The following is a 25505-nucleotide window of genomic DNA, read 5'->3' on the forward strand; positions in this document are numbered from 1 at the left end:
AAGCCTCGCCGCGGTCTCGCGAGGTTAGGTGCGGGGCGAGGTTAGGTGCGGGGCGAGGCGGCGCGGCCGGCGCTGGGCGCCGCGGGCGGGGTGCGGGTCGGGCTGCCCGCGGCACCCGCCGCCATCTTGGCTCCGCCGCAGGGAGGGGCGGGGAGAAAAGAGGGCGTGTGTGTGTGTGTGTTTAAGGTTAAAGTTGGAAAGCAGTCGGCCCGCTGAAAAATTGGCTTTCTGGCTCGAGTGTAAAAGATTTCGTGGCTTTTCTTAACGTCGCGATCGCTGATATTGTCGGCTGGCTTTCTGTAGATGTCACACGTGAAAAGTGGGTCTCGCAGTTTGAGCTCTGTGTCGCTTGTTGATGGCGGTTGTTTACTGGGCGTGGGGGGAGGGAGGAACAGTCAAATTGCTTTGTAAGCCTCAATTTACGGCCCACGAGATGAAATAGATAAATTGAAGCTCACCTGAGTGGGATTAAATGTGGAGCTGAGACCCTGTCCACTCAGAACAGTGCTGTTTGTTTTGCACTGGTAGTCAGGGCAATAGCCTGTTTAAGCAATTGTATTTCTGTGTATTATCCTTTAGAGTCCGAGTCTTGCTGGGTGTAAACCAGATTTACAGCTTGATCTGTGTGTAACTCCCGTGAGACCCTTGCAGCACAGAAAAGCACGAGGTTTTTCTGGTACTGACCAGCAAGCCTGAGTCTCACCAGGCTCCGGCATCGCCACTTTGGTTTTGAAGGCAGTTGGCTTAAGTGGCTGGAACAGGCCTGTCAAATTTTTCGGCAGGGGCAGAAAGAACCACCTGTTCATGTTGTTAATTATAAGGGAGGCTTTGTTTGTTTGGTCTCTGCAGTATTATCAACGGTAGTTCTTCCTGTTTTTGAAACGAATAACTCAGTTTATGGTTGGTGGTGAATAGCACAGTGCTAGATGGGTGCTGGAGGGAGAGAGGAGTAGCAACTGAAAAGTTCTGCCTGAAACTGTTACATTTTCTTACAAATCAACTGTTAACACATCTATGTTTTGGGTTGTGATCCCTTGAAAGCTAAATGTGAGGGGGCTGTGAAGGGAGCTATGTTTATAGGGTCAGGGCCTTGGTGTGCAGCTACCTTTCAGCTACTTCATGTTCTGTTTTTGTTTTGTTTCTTCATGTTTTTAAACAGGTTATGTTTAGAAGAGAGGAAGTTTCTACTGTGCAATTGTCGTGTCCAAGAGGTCGTCTGTTGATATTCCCTGTGTAGCTCCATGGTAAAACAGCTTCTGAGAGTGTCATCATCTTGATCTAGAGGTTACTTTTAAGAAAATGTGGACTGTTAGAAGTCTCTGTACTGCTCAAATACAGTTATGTCAGTTTAAAGAAGGCAGACTGTGTAGTTGTGTATTTCCACAAACCCAGAAGTTCTGGATTGGATTTCTAAATTATTGCACCATAACAGCACCACATGACAGACTTAAATGCCAGGTAAGTATTTACTTTTGTGGTGTTCTAGGTATAAGTGATATGCAACGATACAATGATGGTGCATCAGTTCTTTTAGAACCTACAGGCCTAAATTTTCATCATAGGTATCTTTTGATGCCTATAAAAAACATCTTTATGAATTGAAGATGCCTTTTATAAATAAAGATTAAGGGCCAGGCAGCAAGAAGTTGCAGGAGAACCAGTGTTGTAGAATGAACTTTTTTTGTATCTTGTAATTCTGAGCTGGGGAGAAACATTAATTTGTTTCAAGTTATGCTCCAGACAATCCTGAACCATGGCTGACAGCCTTACTAGTCCTTGAAAAACCCTTTAGTGAAGAATAGGACCAAAGTTCTCCAGAAAACTATCTTTACTAATACAGTATTGCACAGGGGAAAAAAACAAGTCTGTGTTTACTGGATTGATAAAATAAAAATAAGAATTTGATTAGTAAATCTGTGGATATTAACAAACTTTGTGGGAAAGGACACAAAATTAAGGCTAATCTCAGAGACTTGACTGTTCTAAGTTGTAATGCTTCTCTTTATCTAGATGTCTAATTAAGTTTATCTTTAAAATAGAAATTGCTGCACATAGTTTATAAATAATAGATTGTGGTTTCAACTAGTTAAATGAGGGCTAAGCAATTCTGAGAAATTCTTCTGGATGGTTTTATGACTATTTTAATAGACTTTTAAAATCTATTTGAGTATAATTCTTTTTTTTTCTTATATATACTTGTTCTGTCAGTTTTAAATATTCCTATTTTATTATAACATTGTAGGTTTCTGAGGTAAATGTTAAACCATCGGTAATAGATACAACAGTTGCTGTTAGTGCAGAAGGAACTAAAGCAGATGCTGGAAAGAGTCCCAGTGAAGAATGTGATGGAAGACAACGTGAGTTAGAAGGTATTAAAACTTTTCCCACCATCTTAAAAGCAAGCTTTTCCCATCCTTTCTAGATAACTTGTATTAATGATCAAGATAGTCTAAATTATTAATTTGAAAGTTTGACATCACGTGTTTTATTTATTTTTCTAGTTTTAAGGAGAACATATATGTTTTTTTATGTCTTGCAAAGACTCATGTAATTTTCCTAAGAGTATTAATGCCTGATTGGATCATATACTGATTTTTTAAATTATTGTATTTTTTTCCTTCAACTTCATCAAACTTGTACAATGCTTAGTCATTGTGACGGGATATATGCAAAACTTAGTTTTATCATTCTAGCAACTGTGGTGATCCTTAATTAGAGTACAGTCTGTTGGATGGGTTATCATTTTGTGTGAGCCTGTTTTTGATGGGAAAAATCAATTCCTTGAATATTTACTGAAGGCTGTGAATAGTGTGTGGTGCTAGTGAACTTTTTTCCTGCTCTAAACATGAAAAACAGTTAAACATTCCTTTGTGAGTGCTGATTTCTGATTTGGGTAAATTTAAGATATTCTTGTGCCTTTATAGTAACAAACATGGCCTTTATTTTAGCCTCTCTGCTCACCTAACTAGTTCTTCCATACCTTTGTTTGTTTTCTCGTTCCTAGCTAATAACAGATTTTCAAATGTCCTGCTATGTGTCATCCATTATATCTCAAACTACTTCACGGTAGTTTTTAGCTCCTGTGCTTCAGGGTGCTTGGTCATTCATTCTCATTCTGTGTATATTTAATTTTTATTTGTAAAGGGTTCCAGTCAGTTGCTGTAGGCATTTCCAGGTCTTGTTTAGAAACGGGATGTCAGGGAGGTAGTTACAACTGGTTAAGGCATTGGGATCATATACTGTTTATATAATTACATTGCTCAGGGAACATCAATATGAGAAATTGTTGTGCCATTTCTTGCTCATGACAACTAAGAAAAGAGTACCCTGAAAAAGCTATATTGTAATACAATCTAATTCTGCAGTAGAAGCTTGTCCCTTTATATATACACTTTCTTGTCAATTTGCATTAGAAATGGTTGAGATATGACTGAGTATAAAGTATTCCCCTCCAAATACATTTTTAATTGCCAATGAATTTGTTTTGCAGATATGAGAATCTTTTAAAGAGAAGTCCTAGGGGTATGTTTATTCCTGAATGCTTTTGCACTATCTATGAAGTAGGGAGATTGAACAGCTCCAGTGTCCTTCCTTCTAGTTTCTTGTACTTCTGTTAAATTTTTATTTTTCTCATAGGCAACAGAACCATACATGCCCCTGTGTCTGGCTGAAATATTTTGAAATTGCCAGTCATGTAAGATGACAGTGTTTTTCAAAAGCAGTGGCAGGCAAATGCATTTGGTATGTCCTGTTTATAAGTCAGATCTCTACAGTGTATATACTGTACAGAGCTCTGCTGAAATGTGTTTGTTCATCTTGTAAGGTGCATTTAATCTTTTTTTTTCTGAAGGCATGCCAATATGATAATTTTTGAATTAATAAATAATATCTTTAAGAAGATAATAATATCTTTAAGAACTTCTGTTAAACCCTCAAATAATATTTATTCTGAAGTCTTGTGGAACAGGTGTTTTGTACCATTTCTAAGATAGCAAGGCTTCTGCTATTTGCTCAGTCGGCTGAAAAAAAAAAAAAAAGGCCTAGGCCCAGAAGTGACAATGCTCCTCTTTCCAGTGTTCTGTTAGAAACTGGCAGGGAATAATTATACTGTACACTTGATTACATTTCTCTGTATGTCCTCTTTAAAATTGTTATAACGCTACTATTCTTTCCGATCAAAAGAACACTGATCTACCCGAACATCAAAGCAGAAGAATCTTTTGAATCATACTGTCTGAAATACACTATTCTAACTTGCAAATCAAGTGCACTATGACAAATTTGCAAGAATCAAAAGAAATGAGACAGTTTATATTCTTATAAAAGTGAGTATATTGGTTTCCTTTTTCTGATTTTACAGGGCACTCACCTAATGCTGTCTCATCTTTTCCTCTTATTCAGGGAATACTTTGCAAGGTCAAACAACATTGCTTAACTGCATCTGTCAGGCAGATAGCCTGTGGTAGAACCATGGTTTCTATTCATCTGTATCATATTTGCAGGTTAACTGCTTTGTTATAGGTTTCTTCTTGCAGTGTGGTTTGTTTGTTCGTACGTATGTGTTGTTTGTTTTTTTTTCAGTAGGATTTTTTTTAAGAGGCCCTCAATTCAGTGTGCAAACCTCCCTGCAAGTAGATGCCTACTGCTGAATAAGATTTTTCTCTTCTGCTATTTCTTCTCTGTAATTAAGATTATTTGTAATGATTTTTTTCCTCGTTGAAGGGTTTTCTCAGTCATGCAGCTAGCTTTAACAACTGGATCTGCCTCTTGAACCCGAGTGTAATCTGCCAACTAATGTTTGTTCTGAAGTACTTTTAAATTTCATGTATATGAAACAATATATAATGTAGACCTGGGAACTGACCCAAATTAATAAAAATGCAGTGCTGTGATAACGCAGCAATGCTGTTGCTAGTGTTGATTTGAAATCTTCTTGGGGAATTTGTAAAGCATTGTTGTAATGTTAGACATACAAACCCAGTGTATCAGGTACTTCTGTTTTGTTCTTTGTTTTTCTTTTTGAATTGTTTTTGACTGCTTTTGGGGTTGCATTAGAATAATGCCTTCATTTTATCCGTTTGGACTGGCAATCAACTTATTCTTAACAGAGTATCAGGCTCCGCAGTTGTCTTCAACAGTAGTTCTTTATGTGAAATCTATTTTTTTCTTCTTGCTTGTTCATATCATGCTGAATTCTTTTGTCAGTCAAGAAACTGATGTAAATACTCATCCAGTAATTTCCCTTTCTGCCCATTGGGAGGGGAATGAAGAAAGAGGAGTGTATGGGATCTAACTGTTAAAAAAATAACTTGTCGTAGAGTAATGCTGTGTCATTCAAGAACAGTGGTTACTCACAATAACTGATAATTCAATAGAACTGAAGCTCATATAGGAAGATGAAGCTTTGTTAAGAAGCCTTATAAGAGAAGGCAAGGACATTTCACTTCAGTCAGTATTTTTTCAGCAGTTTTTGCTGAAGTCTTGACTTAAGTCACCTGTTGGATTCATGTAACTTCCCTGAGAAGTAATCCCTGGGATTTGTGAACTATTGCTTTCCTTGTTAATGTTATGACTATTCAACTACATAAGTGTGGTCCTTATTTAATGTAATATTTCACATTAGTGTTTTACTGAGCCTGAAATCTTTTTTGAACAAAAATGGGAGTTAACTTTTCCATACTTGGGTTTCTTCCTACCTAATAATAAAATTGCTTTAACTCATGTCACATTTTGTCAGAATGGCCCTTGATGTAAGCATTTTGCCCCATATTTGTAGAGGGCATGGAAACAGCTGCAGGAGTTAATTAAACTTCCAAGAGTTTAACTAGCCTAAAAGTAAGCACATCATGGAATCATATTTCTATTTTAGTTTTCACTCTGAAGATTGCTTTTAGTATTGCTTCTTTTTTTCCAGTAAAATCTTGACCAAACTTTTTTTTTTTAACTTCTATGCTGTGATTTTTTTCTTGTAATTTAAAGAGCGTTTTTTAGAAGAATTTACATGGTCTATCATTTGCTTCATTGCAAATGCCTTTTTCTCATATTCCCAAAGCAAAAATCACCCTGAACTCCATGCTATCAGTACTGAATGTGTTAGATGCAAGCTACAGGTGTTCATACTCGCTAATGCATATGCAAGTGTTTCCTGTGTAAAGGGGGATAAAATGCAGTTGATAAATTACCTTATGAGAGTGTGGTGTTTTAGCAGAATGACTGTCCTAAAACAGCAAGTGGAATGCCCTGATACTCTCCTTTTTTTTTTTTCTAAAGGGAAATAGTAATCCTTATGCTTAAACAGAGAGAAAGGCCCATTTGCAGTCTGAATTTAAACATACTGTAGGTAAAGCAGTTAAGTTTAGCATGTCTCCGTATCTGCTGGTTTTAGAAAGTTCTGCTTACCCTCATCTTTTCTACTCCTCCCATCATTGAGCTGAAGAGCAACCTAGCCAAAAATCTGTTGCTGTATGTCTCCCTCTCTTCATCAGAACTGACACCAGAGTGTCTGTAGGTGGTTTCCAAAATAAAAATGTCATCAGCTATCTCATTATTATAACCGAAACAATCAGGTATATTCCTGAGTGTACTGATGTATTTAGTCCCATTCATATAGATGTGTACCCAAATGTACAAGATTTTATTTTTAAATTCAGTACGAAGATAACCTGTACAATGTCTTGTGAATCTGTGCAAATGTAGAATATCTTGCTCTTACAATTGTAATTATTTGCAGAAAAAAAAGAGCTAATAAAATATATAGCCTTACATTTTTTCTTTTTTAATAAACCACCCCTAACAATCTGAACTTATGCTTTCTCTTTTTCTGTGCTTGATGCTTTGAGTGTGTTCACACATTCATGAGAAAACTTTTGCTTCGTATTTATATTTTACCTCAGTGTTTTTTCTGTCTTCTTTTTAATAGTACCAGTGATATGTTCTGTGTTTTTCCTTTCTAAATAAGAAATGGCTTCATAAGAATTTGTCAATTACTGAATACTAGTACTAGTAAGTAAATGAACTCCGAAGATGGAAGGACAAAAATCGCTTCTCTGGAGAATTATATTGGGTTCAAGACTGTACATATAAGGGGATAATGATGATACTTGAGTGGCCAGCAGTTTTGTAATTAATTTGATTCTGACTCTGGGGGGGGGGCTGTGTTCTCTCTCCAGCATAACTTTTAATACTTTTAAGTTGCTACTTCTATATTTCTTTGACAAATTATACGAAAATGTGCAGTTATGTTATATATAGATGGGTTTTTAATGTCCTGATTGAAAAAGGGATTTGTGCTAAGGATTTTAGAATGGTGGTTCTCAATTTTTGGGGATGATAAACTTGAATGGCTACTTATTTGAGATATTTGGTAATCAAAAGTGCTTACGATTTAAAAATAAACCGCTTTTTATATAGGTATTAAATATTATGTATTCTTTGCCAAAAAATAGGTTTGTGTTATAAGATAAAAGTAACTGGTCCTTTTCCTGACTGCAAAACTTTATTTCCACAGCAAAAATGAAACATATCAATCTGTCATTTGCAGCTTGTGGGTTTCTGGGTATTTACCACTTGGGGGCAGCAGCTGCTCTTTACAGACATGGTAAGAAGTTACTGAAAGTTGTTAAAGATTATGCTGGAGCTTCTGCGGGATCCCTGGCTGCCACTGTCCTATTAGCAGTACCAGAAAATATAGAGGTAAATTAATAAACTCATAAGTATAGGACATGATCATTTTCAAAGAATATTTTAAAAATATACTCATCTACCATTAAGTTGCTTAAATGTAAATATTTTTTCTTGCTTCTTGTAAAGAAACAGGACTCATTTATGTGTTTTCATTAACAAAATCTGTGAAGCATGGACAAAAATGTTTATGAAGTAAGAATTTATGACAAAAGTTGGTGCTCAGTTTATAGTAGAAAATTGTGTGGACTGTATATTTTAAGCTATGTAAATATAGTGTGTGTCTGAATGCTGAGTTGTATGCAACCAGATATATTTCAGTTCTAGTATGACAAAATGTGTCTGTATTTTATTTAATCATTGTGCATTCTTGGCTAGATGCAGGCTTTGTTAAGCAAATGTATGGCACCATCCTTTGTGAGAGGAGTTTAAAATGAGTGATGACTATTCTTAAAGTCAAAACACCACGCACGGGCTCGCATTTTCATGGGCTCCTTGCAGTTTGTGCTCCATTAGAGAGCTTTAGACAGCACCAGTTTTAGACTCAGGGCTAAGTAGCAATAGCAGCACTGTATACCAAAGGAGGATTAACCCTTACAAGCTATTGTTCTAGCATGTCACATACATGTTAGGCCTTCTGTTAGGCATTTGTTATGGTCCCACACATCCTTGCTACTAAATTGGAGGGGTATGTTAGATGGGTGGACTGTTAGATAAAGAATTGGATGTGGCTGTTAAGCCAAAGAGCTACAGTCCACAGCTCAGTGTCCATGTGGAAAACAGATACAAGTGGTGTCCCTAAAGGGTCTGTGCAAGGACCAATACTATTTAATATCTTCATCAGTGACACAGGTAGTGAGATTAATTACACACTCAGCAAGTTTGCGGTTGCCATCAAACTGAGTGGTGCAGCTGATACATGAAAGGTAACGGATGGCGTCCAGAGAGTCCTTGACAGGCTTAATGAGGCCTATGCAAATCTCATGAAGTTCAGCAAGGCCAGGTGCAACCTGTGTGGGGCAGAGGTGTACAGACCGGGGGATGAATTGATAGAGGGCAGCCCCGCAGAGAAGGACCTGGGGATACTAGTGGATGAAAAAGTCGTCATGAGATGGCTGTGCGCACGTGCAGCCCAGAAAGCCAATTGTATTCTGGGCCCATATAAAAAAAAAAAAAAAAAAGGTGTGGCCAGCAAGTCAAGGGAGATGATTTTTCCGCTCTGCACTCATGAGACTTCATCTGGAGTACTGCACCCAGTTCTGGGGTCCCCAGTATATGAGAGAGAGAGACCTGTTACAGTAGGTTCAGAGGAGGGCCACAAAAATAGTCAGAGGGCTCAAACATCCCTCCTATGAAGAAAGGCTCAGAGAGCTGTTTTTGTTTTTCAGGTTGGAGAAAAGAAAGTTCCAGGGAGACCTTATAGCAACCTTTCAATACATAAAGGGGGCTTATAAGGAAGGTGGAGAAAACTTTACCAAGGACTGTAGTGACAGGACAAGGAGCAATGGTTTTAAGTCACTCTTTTCTCACCATGGATGTGGTGTAATGTAAAGACAGCAAAGTGATATTCAATGACTGCTCTATAACAGGCTTTCTGTGAAAACATTACCTTTTATCCAGTTTTGTTACGTTTGATTGTTTTTCCCCATAGCTTAAGGCTGCTTCACCCTCCTGATGTGCCTGTAGAAAGTTTGCTTTAATATATGTAGAGGACTCTGCCTTGCTGAAATGTTAATATTTCTTTAATATTCTTCAGTGATCAGAAACAGCATTATTGGAAGGGGTTGGACTGCTAGATAATTTATTTGTTCTAAGTACCCTTAGGTTTCAATCTAGTGAACATCAGATAACTTTTTCTATGCCTCTCTGTAAAGACTCTGTAAAGACTTTAATGGCTTTTGATTCAAACAATGGTGTCAGCTAAGACTGTGTTTTGCCACTGAATTCTTTATTTTGTTTCTGCTATGACACAAATTTAGCTTGCAGAGTTAGCTATACTTCTGTTGCTTTCAACAGTAAGTTCTTCCCTTGGCTTCTTTCCACCCCTGCCCCATCAAGTGCATTCTTTGTATGGTTTGATATTAGCCAAGTTCCAATCTGTTGTGAAGATAACATTATATATGTTCTATACAGTTTTTTTTTTCCTTTTCTGTAACCTTTGTTTAGTAGTAGTTCAGTTTCAACTTCACCTAGTATAATACTTACCTCTAACCCAGTTTTCCTATATGATAAGTACTAATTTCCCATATGGTAAGCAGCTAGCCTTTTATTACCCCAAGGAAATGTTTCTACTTTATTCTAGGTTCTGGGCAGGAGAATTTGTTCCCAGCCTGATACAGGTTACAAAGATATTTCTAAGCAAATATATGCGAAGAATTTTTGGTTTTTATTTTTGTGGAAATTGTCCGTTACATTGAGTCTGACGGGCTTTACCTTGAAAATACCATTTTAGCATAAACTGAAAAGTGTGTCTAAACTTTTTAGCCCTTTAATTTTCTTACTGACATTTTAGTTATTCTATTATATTGTTTGAATGGAAAATTGAGAAATATTTAAAGGTGGGTCAGAAATATTTCCTAATTCTCATGGCATTTAAGTAAGGGCAGTGTTGTGTGCTGAATAGAAAATACTGCATTTTAATATCATTTATTTATTTTTATTGAAATTTCTACTAACTTTTCATATCAGCATAAATATATTATTACATTTATTATGTATTTCTAACTGTTGAAATATCTGATATCCACTATTGTAATTCTGACATCTATTAGGTTTTATTTATTTTCGGAGTGATGGCTGTGTTACACAAGCTGTAATTAGGAGTTTTCTCCATTTCATGGTCTCAAAGCTCTAATACAAAGTTTTATGAACTAGGAGACAATGTAACACTGAGGATTTCTTGTTTTGACTATTGCTGTTCTAATATGACAGCTTGTAAATGCATTTCTGATGTGTCTTAGATTTTTGTCACTATTGAAAAGGCAAGGGACTTGAGAATTCTAGGGACAGATTTTCAAATGTATGAAGGCTTACAGTTACAGATAATTACCTATTCCTTTCAGAAGTACTTGATCATGTTAGATGTCAAGTTTGCTTAAATCAATACAAGTACTTACCATTTCTAAACATGTCCTCAGTCCCTATTTAAAATTTAGATGCACTGTTTAAAGTTTCTGGCACTAAAAATTATAAATAATTTATAGCTGCAAGAAGTCGTCCCTTTTGACAGCAAGAATTGAGAGTCTAGGTATGATCACTTCTTAGCATTTGTAGTATGAAAAGAAGTTCTGTCATTCATTTGGAGTTGTCCAGCTCCCTATTACTCCTACTTCCCTGTCACTTTAGTCACTTTATTAAGACATTTTAGATCTAAAGATAGTATTCCTGAGATGCTTCTATAATCTGTAGAAGTTTGTGGGTTTCTTCTGTCCTTGGTAAGTGAAGTTCCACCTAGAGTAAAAGTTCAAATTTAACCTATGTTTAATGAATTAGCATGAGTCTTTACAGGGATCATTGCTTTAAGAGGTATAGAAGTCTTAATCCTGACTAGCATTTTTGATACATTTGTTAGAAGGCCATACAGGAAAAGTGGATGCAAGAACCACATCTCTACCTTTCACTTAGGAAAGTGCTCTATCGTACTTAGGAGAGTTCAAGTGATGTGAGGGAGTTAAACTGCCCCAGCCAGCTCGCTCCTCGTCTTGTGCTGGCCCTCACCCCAACTCTTTCCCTGTTGCTTCTTCCATATACTCCCTCCTCAACACAACACATTCACCTATCATCTTTTTGAATTTCACCACTCATGTCAATCATTTATTTTGTTGCTATCAATATATTTGTTCTTCATGCAAGAAGCTAATAAGCCAAGAACCCCAAACTATTTATAGACAGTTTCTACAGTCTTGTAAGCATAGACGCACAGTGTGTTTATTGAGTACCAGTTTCAAAAAGTTGGATAAGATTGTATTTCAGGGTTTTCCTAAATTCAGGGCTTAAGAGTCTTTTTTGCTAAAAAATAAACATTTCATATTCTTTTACTTCTTTTGGAGTTTGTATAGCTCACATTCCAAGCTATCTTTCCACAGTCATTAACACTAGGCATTTCAGCTCATGAAAAAAATGTTCTCTGTGCTGTGGAATCTATAACCTGTTTTTCTTCAGCTGGTCTTTTGATCCTTTGTCTTCCATCAGCTGTAGTAAATGTAGTATTTCACTCATAGGGAGGTGTGTTTTTTGTTTTTGTTTTTGTTTGGTGTCGTGTTTGTTGTTTGTTTTCCTTTTATTTATTGTTATTGCTTCATTAAGAATTGTTATATATGCTTTCTTACAAATTAGTTCTTATGACAAGATCAACAATTTGTTATACATATCTTGTTACAAGCACATACAGGAAAATATCTTAATATGGTGTTATATTGACTAAAGTCTTAGCTGTTAGTATATTCTAGATACCACAGTTAAATTTACTTTCTGTAATGAAAACGTCCTTAATGGTGAATATTTTAATTTTCAGAAATGTGAACAGTTTACCTATGGATTTGCAGAGGAAATTAGAAAATTGGACTTCGGTGCAGTAACGCCTGGTTATGATTTTATGAAAAGACTTAGGTACTTAGACTTAATGTATCTATTAAATATATTTTTGTGAAGCTTTCTAAATAAAAATGGAGGGTAAGCATATTTTTTCCATGCTGTGGGGAGCTCAGCTTTCTTTCTTTATCCTGTAACATATTTGCAAGATCTTTAAATAATAGTGATGAATAATGTTTACTACTTTCTTCGTTCTAGGGAAGGCATAGAGTCTATTCTTCCTTCTAATGCACATGAGATAGCTGAAAATCGTCTCTATGTGTCAGTCACCAACGTGAGAAATGGGAAAAATTACTTGTTTTCAAGTTTTGCCTCCAGAGAGGACCTCATTAAGGTAATGAAGTTGCATGTAGTTGCTTTAAATAAAAATGCATGAGATTCTTCAATGCATAGGAGTATGTTATTAGGTATACAATAAATAACTGATTTTTTAGTCAAGTGCTCACTTACACTATAATGGTATGACAACAAGCAGAATTTGATTCCGAAGTTTCAGAGATTTTGCTAAAATGTATTTATAATGTGTTTCCTTTCTTTGTTTTAGAAGTACTACCTTGTGCTAGTACCACTTGTACTACTTTAAAGCCTACTAAAAAAAAACCAACACCAACAGAGTAACTAATGATTAATTACTTAGTAGGTTAGAATAAAATAGAGAATCTTCAAGTTTTCTAACAATTCTGTTCGTCATTTTTGCATCTCTTATTTCACTCATATCACTTACTATGCTCAATCACAAAAGAAAGCGAACAAAAAGAATTCCTGTCTTTAAAAAAAAAAAAAAAAGGCAGTTTTTGGAGAGTAGTCATATTGTCTTTAAAAATCTGTATCATGATTGTAAACATAAGCTGATATAAAACAGTAGGAGGAATTCAGGTGCGTGTAAAGAAAATGTTCTAATAATTGGTTGCATTTTAATAGAACACACTAAGATATTGCAGAATAAAGGAGAAAATAAAATAAGCAGGAAGCTTTGAAGAGGAATTCCTTCTTTCCCTGTCCTTCTAGATGCTTAGAGAAGTGGGTTTGAGGTACACCTTTTCTTAGGGTTTTGTCATGGGAAGGCTTTTCTGGTAGAGAAATAGCTAATGTTTCACTTTTGAAAAATAGAAGACACAGCCTTTCTGTGCAAGTTCAGACAAATCTCTGGTGCTTTAGATCACTGGGAAGAGAAATAAGCAAGGAAAAGAGCTGTCAAAGTGAGAGTTAAAGCCTTCATATAGAGCCTTAATCCATATTTGTTTGTGGAGGAGAGATGTGGCTGAAAGGTTGGGCATTTTTTATGTAATCTTCATGGGTTGTTGTTTTTGTTGTTGTTGTTTGCACCTGATTGCCTTTCACATCGTATATACCGCTGTTTGTAACCTGCTTCTGTTCCTCAGATCTGCTTCTCATACCCACACACGAGCACATGGCATGCATATGGACCATATTTAGCTATATTAAAATTTCTGACATACACCTCAGCGTCTTTGAGGTGTAGTATACTAGTTTTGTAGATTATAGATGGATGTTTGGGTACATGTACATATAAGTAGGTGCATGCCACACACACATTCATAGATCCTGTGTGGATCTATGATGGTGGGTAGAAAGTTATGTGTGCGCACATCTACACTTAACAGAAGAGGTGTCCCGGTCTTAAAAAAAAAAAATAAAAATAAATAAATAAATAAAAAAAATTGAGAACTGCAGTAGACAACAGTGTAGGCTTGCAGAAGAACAAGTAGGAATTTGTTAATACTGGAACATACTAAATATAAAGTATTAAACTCATGAAGGATGTACATATGTGAATTTTCAGGCTGTCTGTAATATTTTGGAAATTTTGAATTACTTTCAAAATCTGATTTATTAGATTATTAAACACTGCATTTACATGCCAGAAGAATGATTGGATTGGCTTCTTTTTTTTGCCAATACTCTGTACTGCATTTTTTTAGAATATATGCATTTCTGCAAAATCAAAGATTTACTTGACGTTGTGTGAGATTAAATTCATACTCCTGTATCATATTAATCAATAAGTCAATCAATTTCTGATAACTTTGCTTTGAAAATTGTCCTTGTCATCATTAAACCTACTGAATTATTTTAATCACGTTTTGAGAACCCCCAGCAGCAAGACTTTTTAAGATGGTAATGATTATATGTAAAACTAATGTATTTATTTGCTACTGCTATATTCTTTAATAGAGATAAATAGGTATGAAAATAGTTACTGGTTCAGAATTATTTTGTTGCCTTATCTTCACTCTCCTCCTCTATGCTTCCTCCTTTTCTTTTCTCTAGGTCCTGCTAGCAAGTAGTTTTATACCAGTGTATGCAGGAATGAAGCCAGTGGAATATAAAGGAGAGGTAATGTTTCATTATGTTTGAGTTCTGTTTTTATTCTTTTTCTCTTTTTGTTTTTTTTTTTTTTTTCAAGAGCATCCTTCATTTATGGTATAATTGTTTAATCTTAAGGGAAGTTAGGTGGGGATTGCAGTACTGTATTTTGTAGAAGTTATTGTTTCTATGGACACTGGAGGTTAACACCGTGGAAGATGGTAAGAGTTTGTTCCTATGTTATTTCAAAAATTAGGAGTGCTGAGACTGAAGTGATGTCTTCAGTGTGGAGCTGTTCCCTCGATATGTTTAACATTTACAATGAGAAGAAGTCTCCCTTAGTAAAGATGCTTCTTATGACAAGCTGTGTTGCCAACTCTAAAACACTGCAACTAAAAGAATCATCACTCTGCTTTTCTGTGTAATGGAAGGAATGATAAGAGAGGTCTTGGCAGCCTGTACACTCCTGAAGCACCTGTGTCTATGTATGTGTTATAATTCTGTTGAGAACTTGAAAACATGCCTCACCAAGCACTTCCAAAACTCTTAGCTCTGAACAAACATTAAAGAATAATCTTTATATTCTCCCTATCATGCAAGGCTATGAAGTTTTGAAAGGCATACACTACTATAGGAAAACCTTTTTACCTTTATCCTATAGCTTACTTAGCTCCAAAAACTTTTTTTTTTTACAAAATATATTTACATTGTAAAAAAAATTTGATTTAGTCTGTAATCACTAGACGCAGAAAAATTTTGTGTTCTTTTTAAGATACACTATACTTTTTCCTTTCTTTTCCTCATTGTGGTGGTTTTACTCAGGCGGGCAGCTGAGTTCCACCACGGCCGCTCTCTTCCTCAAAGAGGGAGGGAGAGAAAATACGACACAAAGAGCTCAAGGTTTGAGATAAGGATGATTTAATTAAAGGGAAAGGGGCGGGGGGGGGGGGGGGGAAGGCCATGCGGAAGCACAGAGAGAGGGAAAAAAAAGTTACTCTCTACTTCCCATCAATGAGTGATGTTCGGCCACGTCCTGGGAAGCAATACATGTTAACGGTTGTTCAGGAGGACAGAAGCTTCCACCACGAGAGCCCCCTCACTGCTTCCCCTTTTCCACTTTTTATTGCTGAGTGTGACATCATATTGTATGGAATATCCCTATGGTTGGTTTAGGTCAGCTGCCCTGGCGATGTCCCCTCCCCATCACTTGCCCACCCCCAGACTGCTGGCTCCTGGGGGCTTGGAGGGAGTCCTGATGTGGTGCCAGTATTGTGCAGCAATAGACACAACACTGGAGTGATACCAGTGCTGTTACAGCTACAAGTGCAGAGCACAACACGGTATGGGCTGCTGCAGGGAAAGTTAACTCCATCCCAGCCAGACCCAGCACACTCATATGCATCAAAGTGATGTCTTCAGAGTATCATTCATCCCCATGACCACCATGCAAAAAAAAAACCAACAACAAACCATCACTGCTAAATTGTACCCATTTGTCCCTAGAAATTATTTCTATCTAGGGACTGAGTTCATTTTGAATGTCAGAAAGCTTTTCAGCTTTAGAATTACTTATACAGCAATAGATATCAGCTAAAATGCCTCTAGGGTTCAAATCAGTATGCCCGACTGCTTGAGTTAAATGGAGACTGGTTTGCAGCTTGCCAGAGTCTCAAGATTTTGTTGATTGGAGTATTTGTATGTTTCTGAGACATACATGGATGTTTGAGGTTCATTCTGCCACTACTTAAAGAGAAGGGAGTGTCTTTGTTAAACCTCTTACATTGTTGTCAATTAACAAATTGAAAAGTTGGATCAGAGTTTTGTCCAAATTGATTTAAAACCTGTTTTACTGGATGAACATTGCTATTATGATTTGCCTGGGTTTTGTGGTATTTACTGAAACACCTTCAGCCTTTTCTTAGTGGACAGTTCTCATTCCTGCCTAGCTTTATTTTTTGTATTCAGAAGTTAAATCAATGAATATTTTAGGGCAGTTAGTTTTCTGTTATTTAAAAGCTGCTTGTCATTCTCAAAGCTTCTTACTACTCTCATTAAGTCAGATTCATCAAAGGTAGTTTCTGGGAAATAGGTTGGTTTCATTTATTTTTATTTGTTGTAATGGATTAGTTCTGTGTATCTGCACTGACTTCTTATACAGTGCATTTGTGGTTTGGGATTCTTTTATTTATCTGAGAAAACTGTTGCCTGTAAATAGAAGTGACTTCTGGTCCAAAACACTTTGAGCAGTGCGAGAGCAAAAAACCTTAGAATCTTTATTGCAACTGTATTTCTGTGGCTCGGAATAGTGGATGATGAGGTTGTGTGGGTAGGCGTCCTAGAGTGTGCAGTGTAGAGCCAGGTATGTGGAACGGCACCTTGTGATCCCGATGCGGTAAGCACTGACGCCTGTACGATGGATTGGATATTGACTAGGCTTTGCAAGCCCACCTGTCATGTTAGCATCGTATTCCAAGTTTTCTGGAAGTTCTGCTGTAACAGATCAAAATTCTGACTGTCTGCATTTACACTAGTTTCAGGGAGGAAATTCCCTAGACCATATGGCCCATGGCAGCATGGAATCAGGCTTGTGCCCTGACAGCTGCTTGTGTCTACTAGCTGTATGTGTGCTTTAGAACAGTTGGTTGGGATCATTGCAGGGCTACCTGTGTCACCTGAATAGATATCAACAAGTTGTCTGAGAGTAATTTTTTAAAACATAGTATGTTTTCTGAGGTATTCATTGTGTGATATGTAAGGGAGTATGTTGATGCACTTTTGCTGGAATACTATCAAAAAGGAGTCAAACCTATTATCTTGTACATACTGCCTGTAGAGAGTGAACCCTGGTGGGAATTGTTCCCAGCATTGCACTTTAGTTTTCTTTTTGTCAGGAAGCGTTTGGCTTATGCTAGAATAAGCTGGCATATCTGCACAAAGCATGCCAGGAGACTAGATGTCTGGGGTGAAATGGGTAAATTGCACGGTAGTGTAGCCATTGCAACGATCTGTTCATAGTGTGTTTTGTTTTGGTTTGATAGGCCTAAAAATAACCTGAAGGAAAAGGGTGTGTAATACAAAGAGAGCATCTGAGAACTTAAGTCTGTTAATGATCTTAACCACAGTGGGCTAGGTTTTTACCTGGATTGGGTATTTATGATGCCCATGGACTACACTTCCAATAACAGCAGAGAGGCCCTCTGCTATGCATACTTGTGCATGCTGTCTTTTGTTGAAACAAGCGTTTCCTGGAAGCAGTGGGACTCATTTCTTGTACACTTCTACATGGACCAAACGTGCTCCAAGTGCCATAACCTTTATTTGAGTTGGGTTGGTGTCTTCTGAACCTCTGGCAAGGTTAATCTTTGAGCTAAATAAAGATCTTCAGATGACTGAGTTGACTGTTTCTCATGATGAAGCTATAGTGTTGTATCACTGTAGTTAGTTTTTACAGAATGGTTTTGTAAAAGCAATCTACTGGTAAGTAAGTAGATTACACTAGTGTCACAGAATTGATTTTACACAACTTTAATGTAGCAGTAATTAAGGATTTATTATATAATTTTATGGTAAAGAACAAGATTATACTGTATGATTTTTAACAGCACTTAGCATTTAAGTATCAGACAATTTAAAACAATGATTTTAGCAGAATTTGCTATAATAGAAGCAGCAACTTAGTTAAAGATTTGAAAATGGCAAGGTTCACACGAGAGACTACCGCAGGGTCTTAGGAGTTTCTAAACTCAGCCTCATACTTCTATGATTCTCTCCTAAGGAGAGAATCTCACCATTCTTCCTCATCAGTGTTTGTCCATAGATGAGCTTCATCCTCGAGGAGTCAGCCCTCAGATGCACTTTATCTCAGGTGTCCCAGCTCAGGGGGAGACTGAGCATGCAGCCTACTGCTTCTGGAGCAAGAACTCCAGTAGTTCTTGCTTGAGATCGCTGTCTATAGTATCATGAGATAATTGACTTTTAGTTGGTGATTTTCCAGAATTCAGGTCTTTTTCACTTTGTTTATGATTCAAGTAGGGTCAGTGTAAAAACTGAACACTAACAGAATAGTATTTCATGTGCCTAACTACAAACCTATTAGCTAAAAGTTACACAACCAACAAAATCAACACGGTGTTCATGCAAATGAAGACTTAGGGGTAAAGTTTGCAGCTGTCCTTGGTTATGCTGGGATGGAATTTGGCTGTGGCCTCTATAAAAATCAGTCTTGTACTTCTGGACTGTCTTGAGAATCAAGAAGTATGTGACAATCTGCAAGAAATTCATTGGTTGCTTTGTTTTTTCTTGCTTGTTCTCTCCTATACTCAACTCTTGTAGCAGACTTGGTGTCTACTCCCTGCGGTTTGCCATGGATGTCTAGCTCCTTCCCACTTTTTTATTCTCTGTTTTCCATCTACTGCTGTCTTTGTGGTGTGATGCATGATAGTGTTTTTGGATGTAAGGAAACATGAGACTCTAGGAGACAGTAAGAGAAGTAATGTGTGTTTCAGCTCATGCAGTCACTTTACCAGCATATATGTACATTGTCCAGCTTCTACTTTGCAAGACAGGAGTATACCTTACCTGGAATGGTTCATGTGTCGTAGTAATGATCTTACCTTTTCCTTACCTGTTGACATAAAATTTGTATTTTTAAACTCTGTGGGGCATTTTGTTAATCAACTAAACAAGCCGCCTTAGCTTGATTAAAACATTTAGGTGTCTGGAGAATTTATAAATATATTTACACATTGTTGAACACTGTGTATGTACATTGTCAGTTCCTTGATTTTTATGCCTCTTATCCTCCAAGTTGCTTACTCATGGTATTCTGAGAAGAAAAATTCCTAATTTTCTTGAAAGTGGTTGTCGAGGAGACTGGAACAGAAAGGATGAAGTATTTGATTATTACCATATTGTACTAAAGCTACTTTGAAAATACTTTTATTTTTCAGTAGAAGTGGGTTGATGGTGGCCTTACCAATGGCCTTCCTATCTTGCCTGCTGGACGAACCGTGACAATTTCTCCTTTCAGCGGTCGATTAGATATCTGTCCACAAGATAAAGGACGCGTGGATCTTTATGTTAAACTTGCAAAACAAGATTTAATGGTGAGTTGCTGGTTTATTTAATAACTTCAGAAGAAGAAAAGGTAGTTGAGTAGTTAAGTTTATGCTTATTTTTGATTGTTTGTTTTCTGTATATACATTACTTTTATATAACATTTTTGGCATTTTCTGTTTTGACATGGAGTGTAAATATTCCCTTAAACAGAAGGGAGAGGAAAAATGTAGAATAAATTTTGTCAGAAGGGTTGAAAAGTATTTATCTAGTACAAAATAGAGCAAGTATGTCACAGGTTATTCAATTTAAATAATCTAGACTTGCTTTACATATCATTTGTCTTTGGCTAGGCAGTGTTTACAGAGAAAAAAAAACTTAAGACTTCCCTAAAACACCTCAGGAGAGGGAAACTAGCTCATCCATTCAAACATACTGAAATGAGCTGCTCTAACTGAATTTAAAATATGAGTTTTAAGTTGTACATTTGAAATGATATACACTTGACACTTCATTGCTCGGGAGAGCTTATGTTAAGATTTTGAACCTTGTAACCACTACACTTTTCCCGAATTTTTGTTTGATGTTACAAAAATGTTTGTGTGTAATGATTAAGGCTTAGACTGATTTTTATGACCTCCTTTTCATTGTTGACATTTCTGTCTCTGCAAGCTTTTTCTCACAAACTTTTACCACAGTATTGCATCCTTTGTCATGATGAAAGAAAATACTGAAGGCAGTAGACTTATCATTACTATCAACAAAATTTCATTAGAAAGAAAAAATGTTTAGCAATATATGCTACACATCTTAAGTTTCACTTTGACAGTTCTTAATGTGTTTTCTGAATTTGAGTAAAAAATAATGTTCTCTGGTGTCCTAGACTGTGACAATTTCTGAATCTTTGTAGTGTTCCACAGAGATTTTAAGCATCATAGTACTTGGTAAATGATCATAAAGCATGAGAATACTTATTTTACTGATAACATGCATAGTTTGTTTCTTGGTTGCGGCTTGTGTCTAGTATCTGATGCATCTAGAGGAAGAAAATGAGTTGATGAGTGGATTAATTTTGAGAATTAATTGCGTAGTTGCATTGCTGCTTGGATCCTCCAAATGCAGACTTGTGTAAAATTTTGTACAACGTTTAAAATATTCTTTTTAAAGCACCCTTGTGTTTTAGAGCTGTAAAAATGTGAACTAAGAAAAATTTTCTTTCAGCAATATCATAATCTGTATAAAATGAAGAGTTGTCTATCTGTCTTTGTATCTGGATTGGAATGTGAAGAGTGTTCTCTCTTTGAACATCATCCCTCTATTAGTGTCAAAATGTAAATTTTTTTTCAAATGATGATGATTTTGGCACTGTGTTGCAATATTTCTATAGATAAAGTATATGGCTAAAGTAGATATTAAATTATTCATATAAATGAAGTATTTAAATCTTTATTAAATCTGTTTGTAGTTTTCCTGTAAACAACTTAATAATGTCTTTATTTAAAAACAAAGTTCTAAAATCTTCCTAGTTTACCAGGAAGGTCAACAAAGTGACCCTTTAAGATGTTAAGTAATTTTTACTTTGTCGGAAGTAAGAAGCTGCATTTGTACTCATACGTAAAACATCGACTGGGAATGTTTTGCTGGGCTGGATGGGGCTTTGAGTAATGTGGTCTAGTGGGAGGTGTCCATTCCCATGGCAGTGGGGTTGGAACTGGATGGTCTTTAAGGACCTTTCCAACCCAAGCCATTCTGTGATTCTATTATCACAGTGACAAGTTCTCTGGATACCCAGTACCCTGAGCTGGTGGAAGGGGATGGGGAGCAGAATGTGGCCCTCACAATCCACAAGGAAAGGGTTGGCAACCTGCTACAACACTTAAATGTACGCAAGTTGATGGGGCTGGATGGGATCCACCCGAGGGTACTGAGAACTGGCGGAGGAGCTGGCTAAGCCACTTTCCATCATTTTTTCAGCAGTCCTGGCTATCAGGGAAGGTCCCAGTAGACTGGCGGCTAGCAAACGTGATGCCCATCTACGTGAAGGGCTGGAGGGTAGACCCGGAAAACTATAGGCCTGTTAGTTTGACTTCACCACCAGGGAAACTCATGGAGCAGATTATCTTGAGTGTCATCACGTGGCACTTGCAGGGCAACCAGGCGATCAGGCCCAGTCAGCATGGGCAACAGGTCCTGCTTCACGAACCTGATCTCCTTCTGTGACAAAGTGACGCATTTAGTAGTTGAGGGAAAGGCTGTGCATGTGGTCTACCTTGACTTCAGTAAGGCTTTTGACACTTTTCCACAGCATTCTTGTGAAGAAACTGGCTGCTCATGGCTTGGACTGGCGTATGCTTCATTGGGTTAAAAACTGGCTGGATAGCTGGGCCCAAAGAGTTGTGGTGAATGGAGTTAAATCCAGTTGGAGGCCGGTCACTAGTGGAGTCCCCCAGGGCTCAGTACTGGGGCCAGTCCTCTTTAACATCTTTATCGATGATCTGGATGAGGGGATCGAGTGCACCCTCAGTAAGTTGCAGATGACACCAAGTTAGGTGCGTGTGTCGATCTGCTTGAGGGTAGGAAGGCTCTGCAGGAGGATCTGGATAGGCTGGAGCGATGGGCTGAGGTCAACTGCATGAAGTTCAACAAGGCCAAGTGCTGGGTCCTGCATCCTGGGACACAACAACCCCAAGCAGCACTACAGGCTGGGAGAGGAGTGGTTGGAAAGCTGCCTGGCAGAGAAGGACCTGGGAGTATTGGTTGATAGTCGGCTGAATATGAGCCAGCAGTGTGCGCAGGTGGCCAAGAAGGCCAACAGCATCCTGGCCTGTATAAGAAACAGTGTGGCCGGCAGGGCTAGGGAAGTGATTGTCCCCCTGTACTCAGCTCTGGTGAGGCTGCACCTCGAGTACTGTGTTCAGTTTTGGGCCCCTCGCTACAAGAAGGACATGGAGGTGCTTGAGCGAGTCCAGAGAAGGGCGACGAAGCTGGTGAGAGGTCTGGAGAACAAGGCTTACGAGGAGCGGCTGAGGGAGCTGGGATTGTTCAGCCTGGAGAAGAGGAGGCTCAGGGGCGACCTTATTGCTCTCTACAGGTACCTTAAAGGAGGCTGTAGAGAGGTGGGGGTTGGTCTATTCTCCCACGTGCCTGGTGACAGGACGAGGGAGAATGGGCGAAAGTTGCGACAGGGGAGTTTTAGGTTGGATGTTAGGAAGAACTTCTTTACTGAAAGGGTTGTTAGGCATTGGAATAGGCTGCCCAGGGGAGTGGTTGAGTCACCATCCCTGGAGGTCTTTAAAAGACATTTAGATGTTGAGCTTAGTGATATGGTTTAGTGGAGGACTTGTTAGTGTTAGGTCAGAGGTTGGACTTGGTGATCTTGGAGGTCTCTTCCAACCTAGATGATTCTGTAATTCTGTGGGTTGAAAAGGACCTTAAAGATCATCTAGTTTCAACTCCCCTGCTCTGGGCAGGGTTGCCAACCACTAGAGCAGGCTGCCAGAGCCGCATCCAGCCTGGCCTTGAATGCCTCCAGGGATGGGGCATCCACGTCCTCTCTGGGCAGCCTGTTCCAGGGCCTCACCACCCTCTATTATGCCATATTCTGGAGAATGTGATTGTTCACATTAGGAAGCGGTCAAAATCCTTACACAAGTTTAGCTTGTGTCAGCTACCACTCCCCGAGACAGTTCCTGGAATGCGTCCGTACTTAAAATGTTTCAGAAACTCTGGGCAGTTTTACAGTCAGATAGCTTGTCTTAGAGGCTATGAATTTGTGCCAGTTTGTGTTGGTTCTCAGCAACGTACCTGAACATGTGTGATTTACTAGTATAGACTTAGCCATGCTGGTGTTTTGTTTTTACATATGCTACATGGAACAGATAACTGAACAGAAACACAGTCAAGTCTAACATAAGTTGCTTTAATATATTAATTTCTATCACTTCTCTCTGTTGCAGCTGTCTCTGGCCAACCTAGTAAGACTTAATCAAGCTATGTTCCCACCAAACCAAGAGAAAATGGAATCACTGTACCAAAATGGATTTGATGATGCTGTTCATTTTTTACTAAAAGAAAACTGGTTTGAATAGACAGCACATAGAAAATAAAACCTGGTGGCTGTTGAAGCACAGCTATAGGTATCCTTACCTATCCTAGATTGCTGTCACAATTTCTGTTTATCGAAATAAAAATCTCAGCTGGAATTGCTTCAGCTTCTGCCAAGAAAGTATCAATTCCATCCCGAAGAGCTGTATAAACACGTCAGAATGGGAACTGTACTTGCCTGGTAATTGTTTTGTTTTGAGGTAACTCAAATTTAGATCCATTTTGCTGCAGCACTGGACTTTAACTTGGTGAGCTTGTGTTACCATAATTACAGAAATTTGGAAGTCTTATCTGATATTATTTGAGAGACTCATCATGGTTGTATCATGAAAAATTACAGTCTGTATTCTTCAGTTAGTATAATTGTTGTGCATGCTCATCAGGTGTTTACAATGTTGCTAGTCTAATGTACATTCTACAATGCTCTAGAGGATTTGAACTCAGCGCTAGCCACAAGAAATAAAATATTTGCACTTTTACTCTGAGTATTTTTTTAAACAATAAAAGCTCTTGCCCTTTTCAGTGAATGCAGTCTTTCTAAATTTAAAATACTATTTATTTTTTTTAACAGAAGTGTGATGTTTGTGATATTAAAATATCTTGTGCATAGGAATAGTTATTTTTTATGTTTTCTTCCTTTGCTAAAATTGAATAAATATATTTTCTTGAAACTTTTGTCGAGCTCATTTATGAATTTCTCAGAATGCTATAACAATCTGATTGTCTACAGAAAATAGTCAGTTGGAAATAAGTTGAAGTAAGTCAGCAGGTAATGAACCCACTAATATCTTGTTCTGTTACTATTCACCTTGTATTGATTTCCTTAAGTGCAAGTTCAAAATTTTCAGTCTTAATACCTAAAATCCACAGCTGTTTAAAATCGAAGTGTTAGGTTTTTAAATGTGCTTTTTAAGTTGAGCTCTTAATACTTACAAAACTTTATAGAACTCAAAATGATGGAAAATCTAGGGAGGTAACAAATAATAATTAAAAGCCTCTTCAGCACATAACCATGTATTTCTGTTCGTACATAGATTGTATCTAGGATTCATGCGGTAGGGATTGAATTATTCTATTAACTGTTTTTGTTAGAAAAAGAAGTAATTAAAACAGAAAGTTTTGCACCAGCATTTTTAGATGCATTAGGTTCTGTATGCAATGAAAATAGGATAGCTGTATGACTTCCAGATCTGTACGACAGCATTTCTACAGGTAGAAATGAGGTACATTACTTTTGTGCTGTCAAAACACCTGTGGCTGGCTTACTTGCTTACTTGTTTATACAAAGGATAACTTTTAGCATAAGTAGAAATGTGAATAATGCTATTAAAAATTTCTTCTTTAACGCTGATCTGGTGTAGCCTGAGTTTCTAATTCAATGATGTTTTGTCAGTATGGCAGAAACTTATTCACTTAGAATTCTGAGGGTTTGGAGCTACTCACAAGCTTTTGGAAACAGCATACGTGCTCCACTCGGTTACCTTCCTAAGCAGTAATGGAGCCATGCGTATTTAGAAAACCTGTAAAAAGCTTGTTTATCTGGATGCAGTTCTGTAAGAGTTGCTTTTAAAGAAGATTATTATCAGTAAATGAACTTTGCATTTAACGTATGTTGGTTTTGAGCATGGAGTGTCACAGTTTGCTATGCTCTTTAGTCTAGGAAAATCTGACTTCTTTCTGCATGTATTAATGTCACAGACAGGAACATATGCCATATCCTGTTCACTGAACTCTGAGAGCTACAGGTA

General features: G+C 37.6%; 1 protein-coding gene across 10 annotated transcripts; it reads left to right on the forward strand.

The window, feature by feature from the left end:
- PNPLA4 (patatin like domain 4, phospholipase and triacylglycerol lipase) lies at positions 1–25108 on the forward strand. 10 transcript variants are annotated; one of them, XM_083819672.1, is made up of 9 exons: positions 1–23; positions 1160–1458; positions 2243–2369; positions 7508–7692; positions 12194–12288; positions 12469–12604; positions 14563–14628; positions 19551–19703; positions 23610–25108. In XM_083819672.1, the coding sequence occupies exons 2-9, from the start codon at positions 1300–1302 to the stop codon at positions 23739–23741; spliced, it is 1053 nt and encodes a 350-aa protein (XP_083675798.1). In that variant the 5' UTR covers positions 1–23; positions 1160–1299; the 3' UTR covers positions 23742–25108. The 10 variants fall into 10 exon arrangements, with proteins under 10 accessions (XP_083675798.1, XP_083675793.1, XP_083675792.1 ...); XM_083819666.1 differs by lacking the exon at positions 1–23 and adding an exon at positions 57–319; XM_083819673.1 differs by lacking the exon at positions 1–23 and adding an exon at positions 57–319 and having other exon boundaries at positions 7541–7692.
- Positions 25109–25505: the final 397 nt, after the last annotated feature.

Source organism: Anser anser (assembly GCF_964211835.1).
Source record: "Anser anser genome assembly, chromosome: 1".
In the NCBI taxonomy this organism is placed as follows: Eukaryota; Metazoa; Chordata; class Aves; order Anseriformes; family Anatidae; genus Anser; species Anser anser.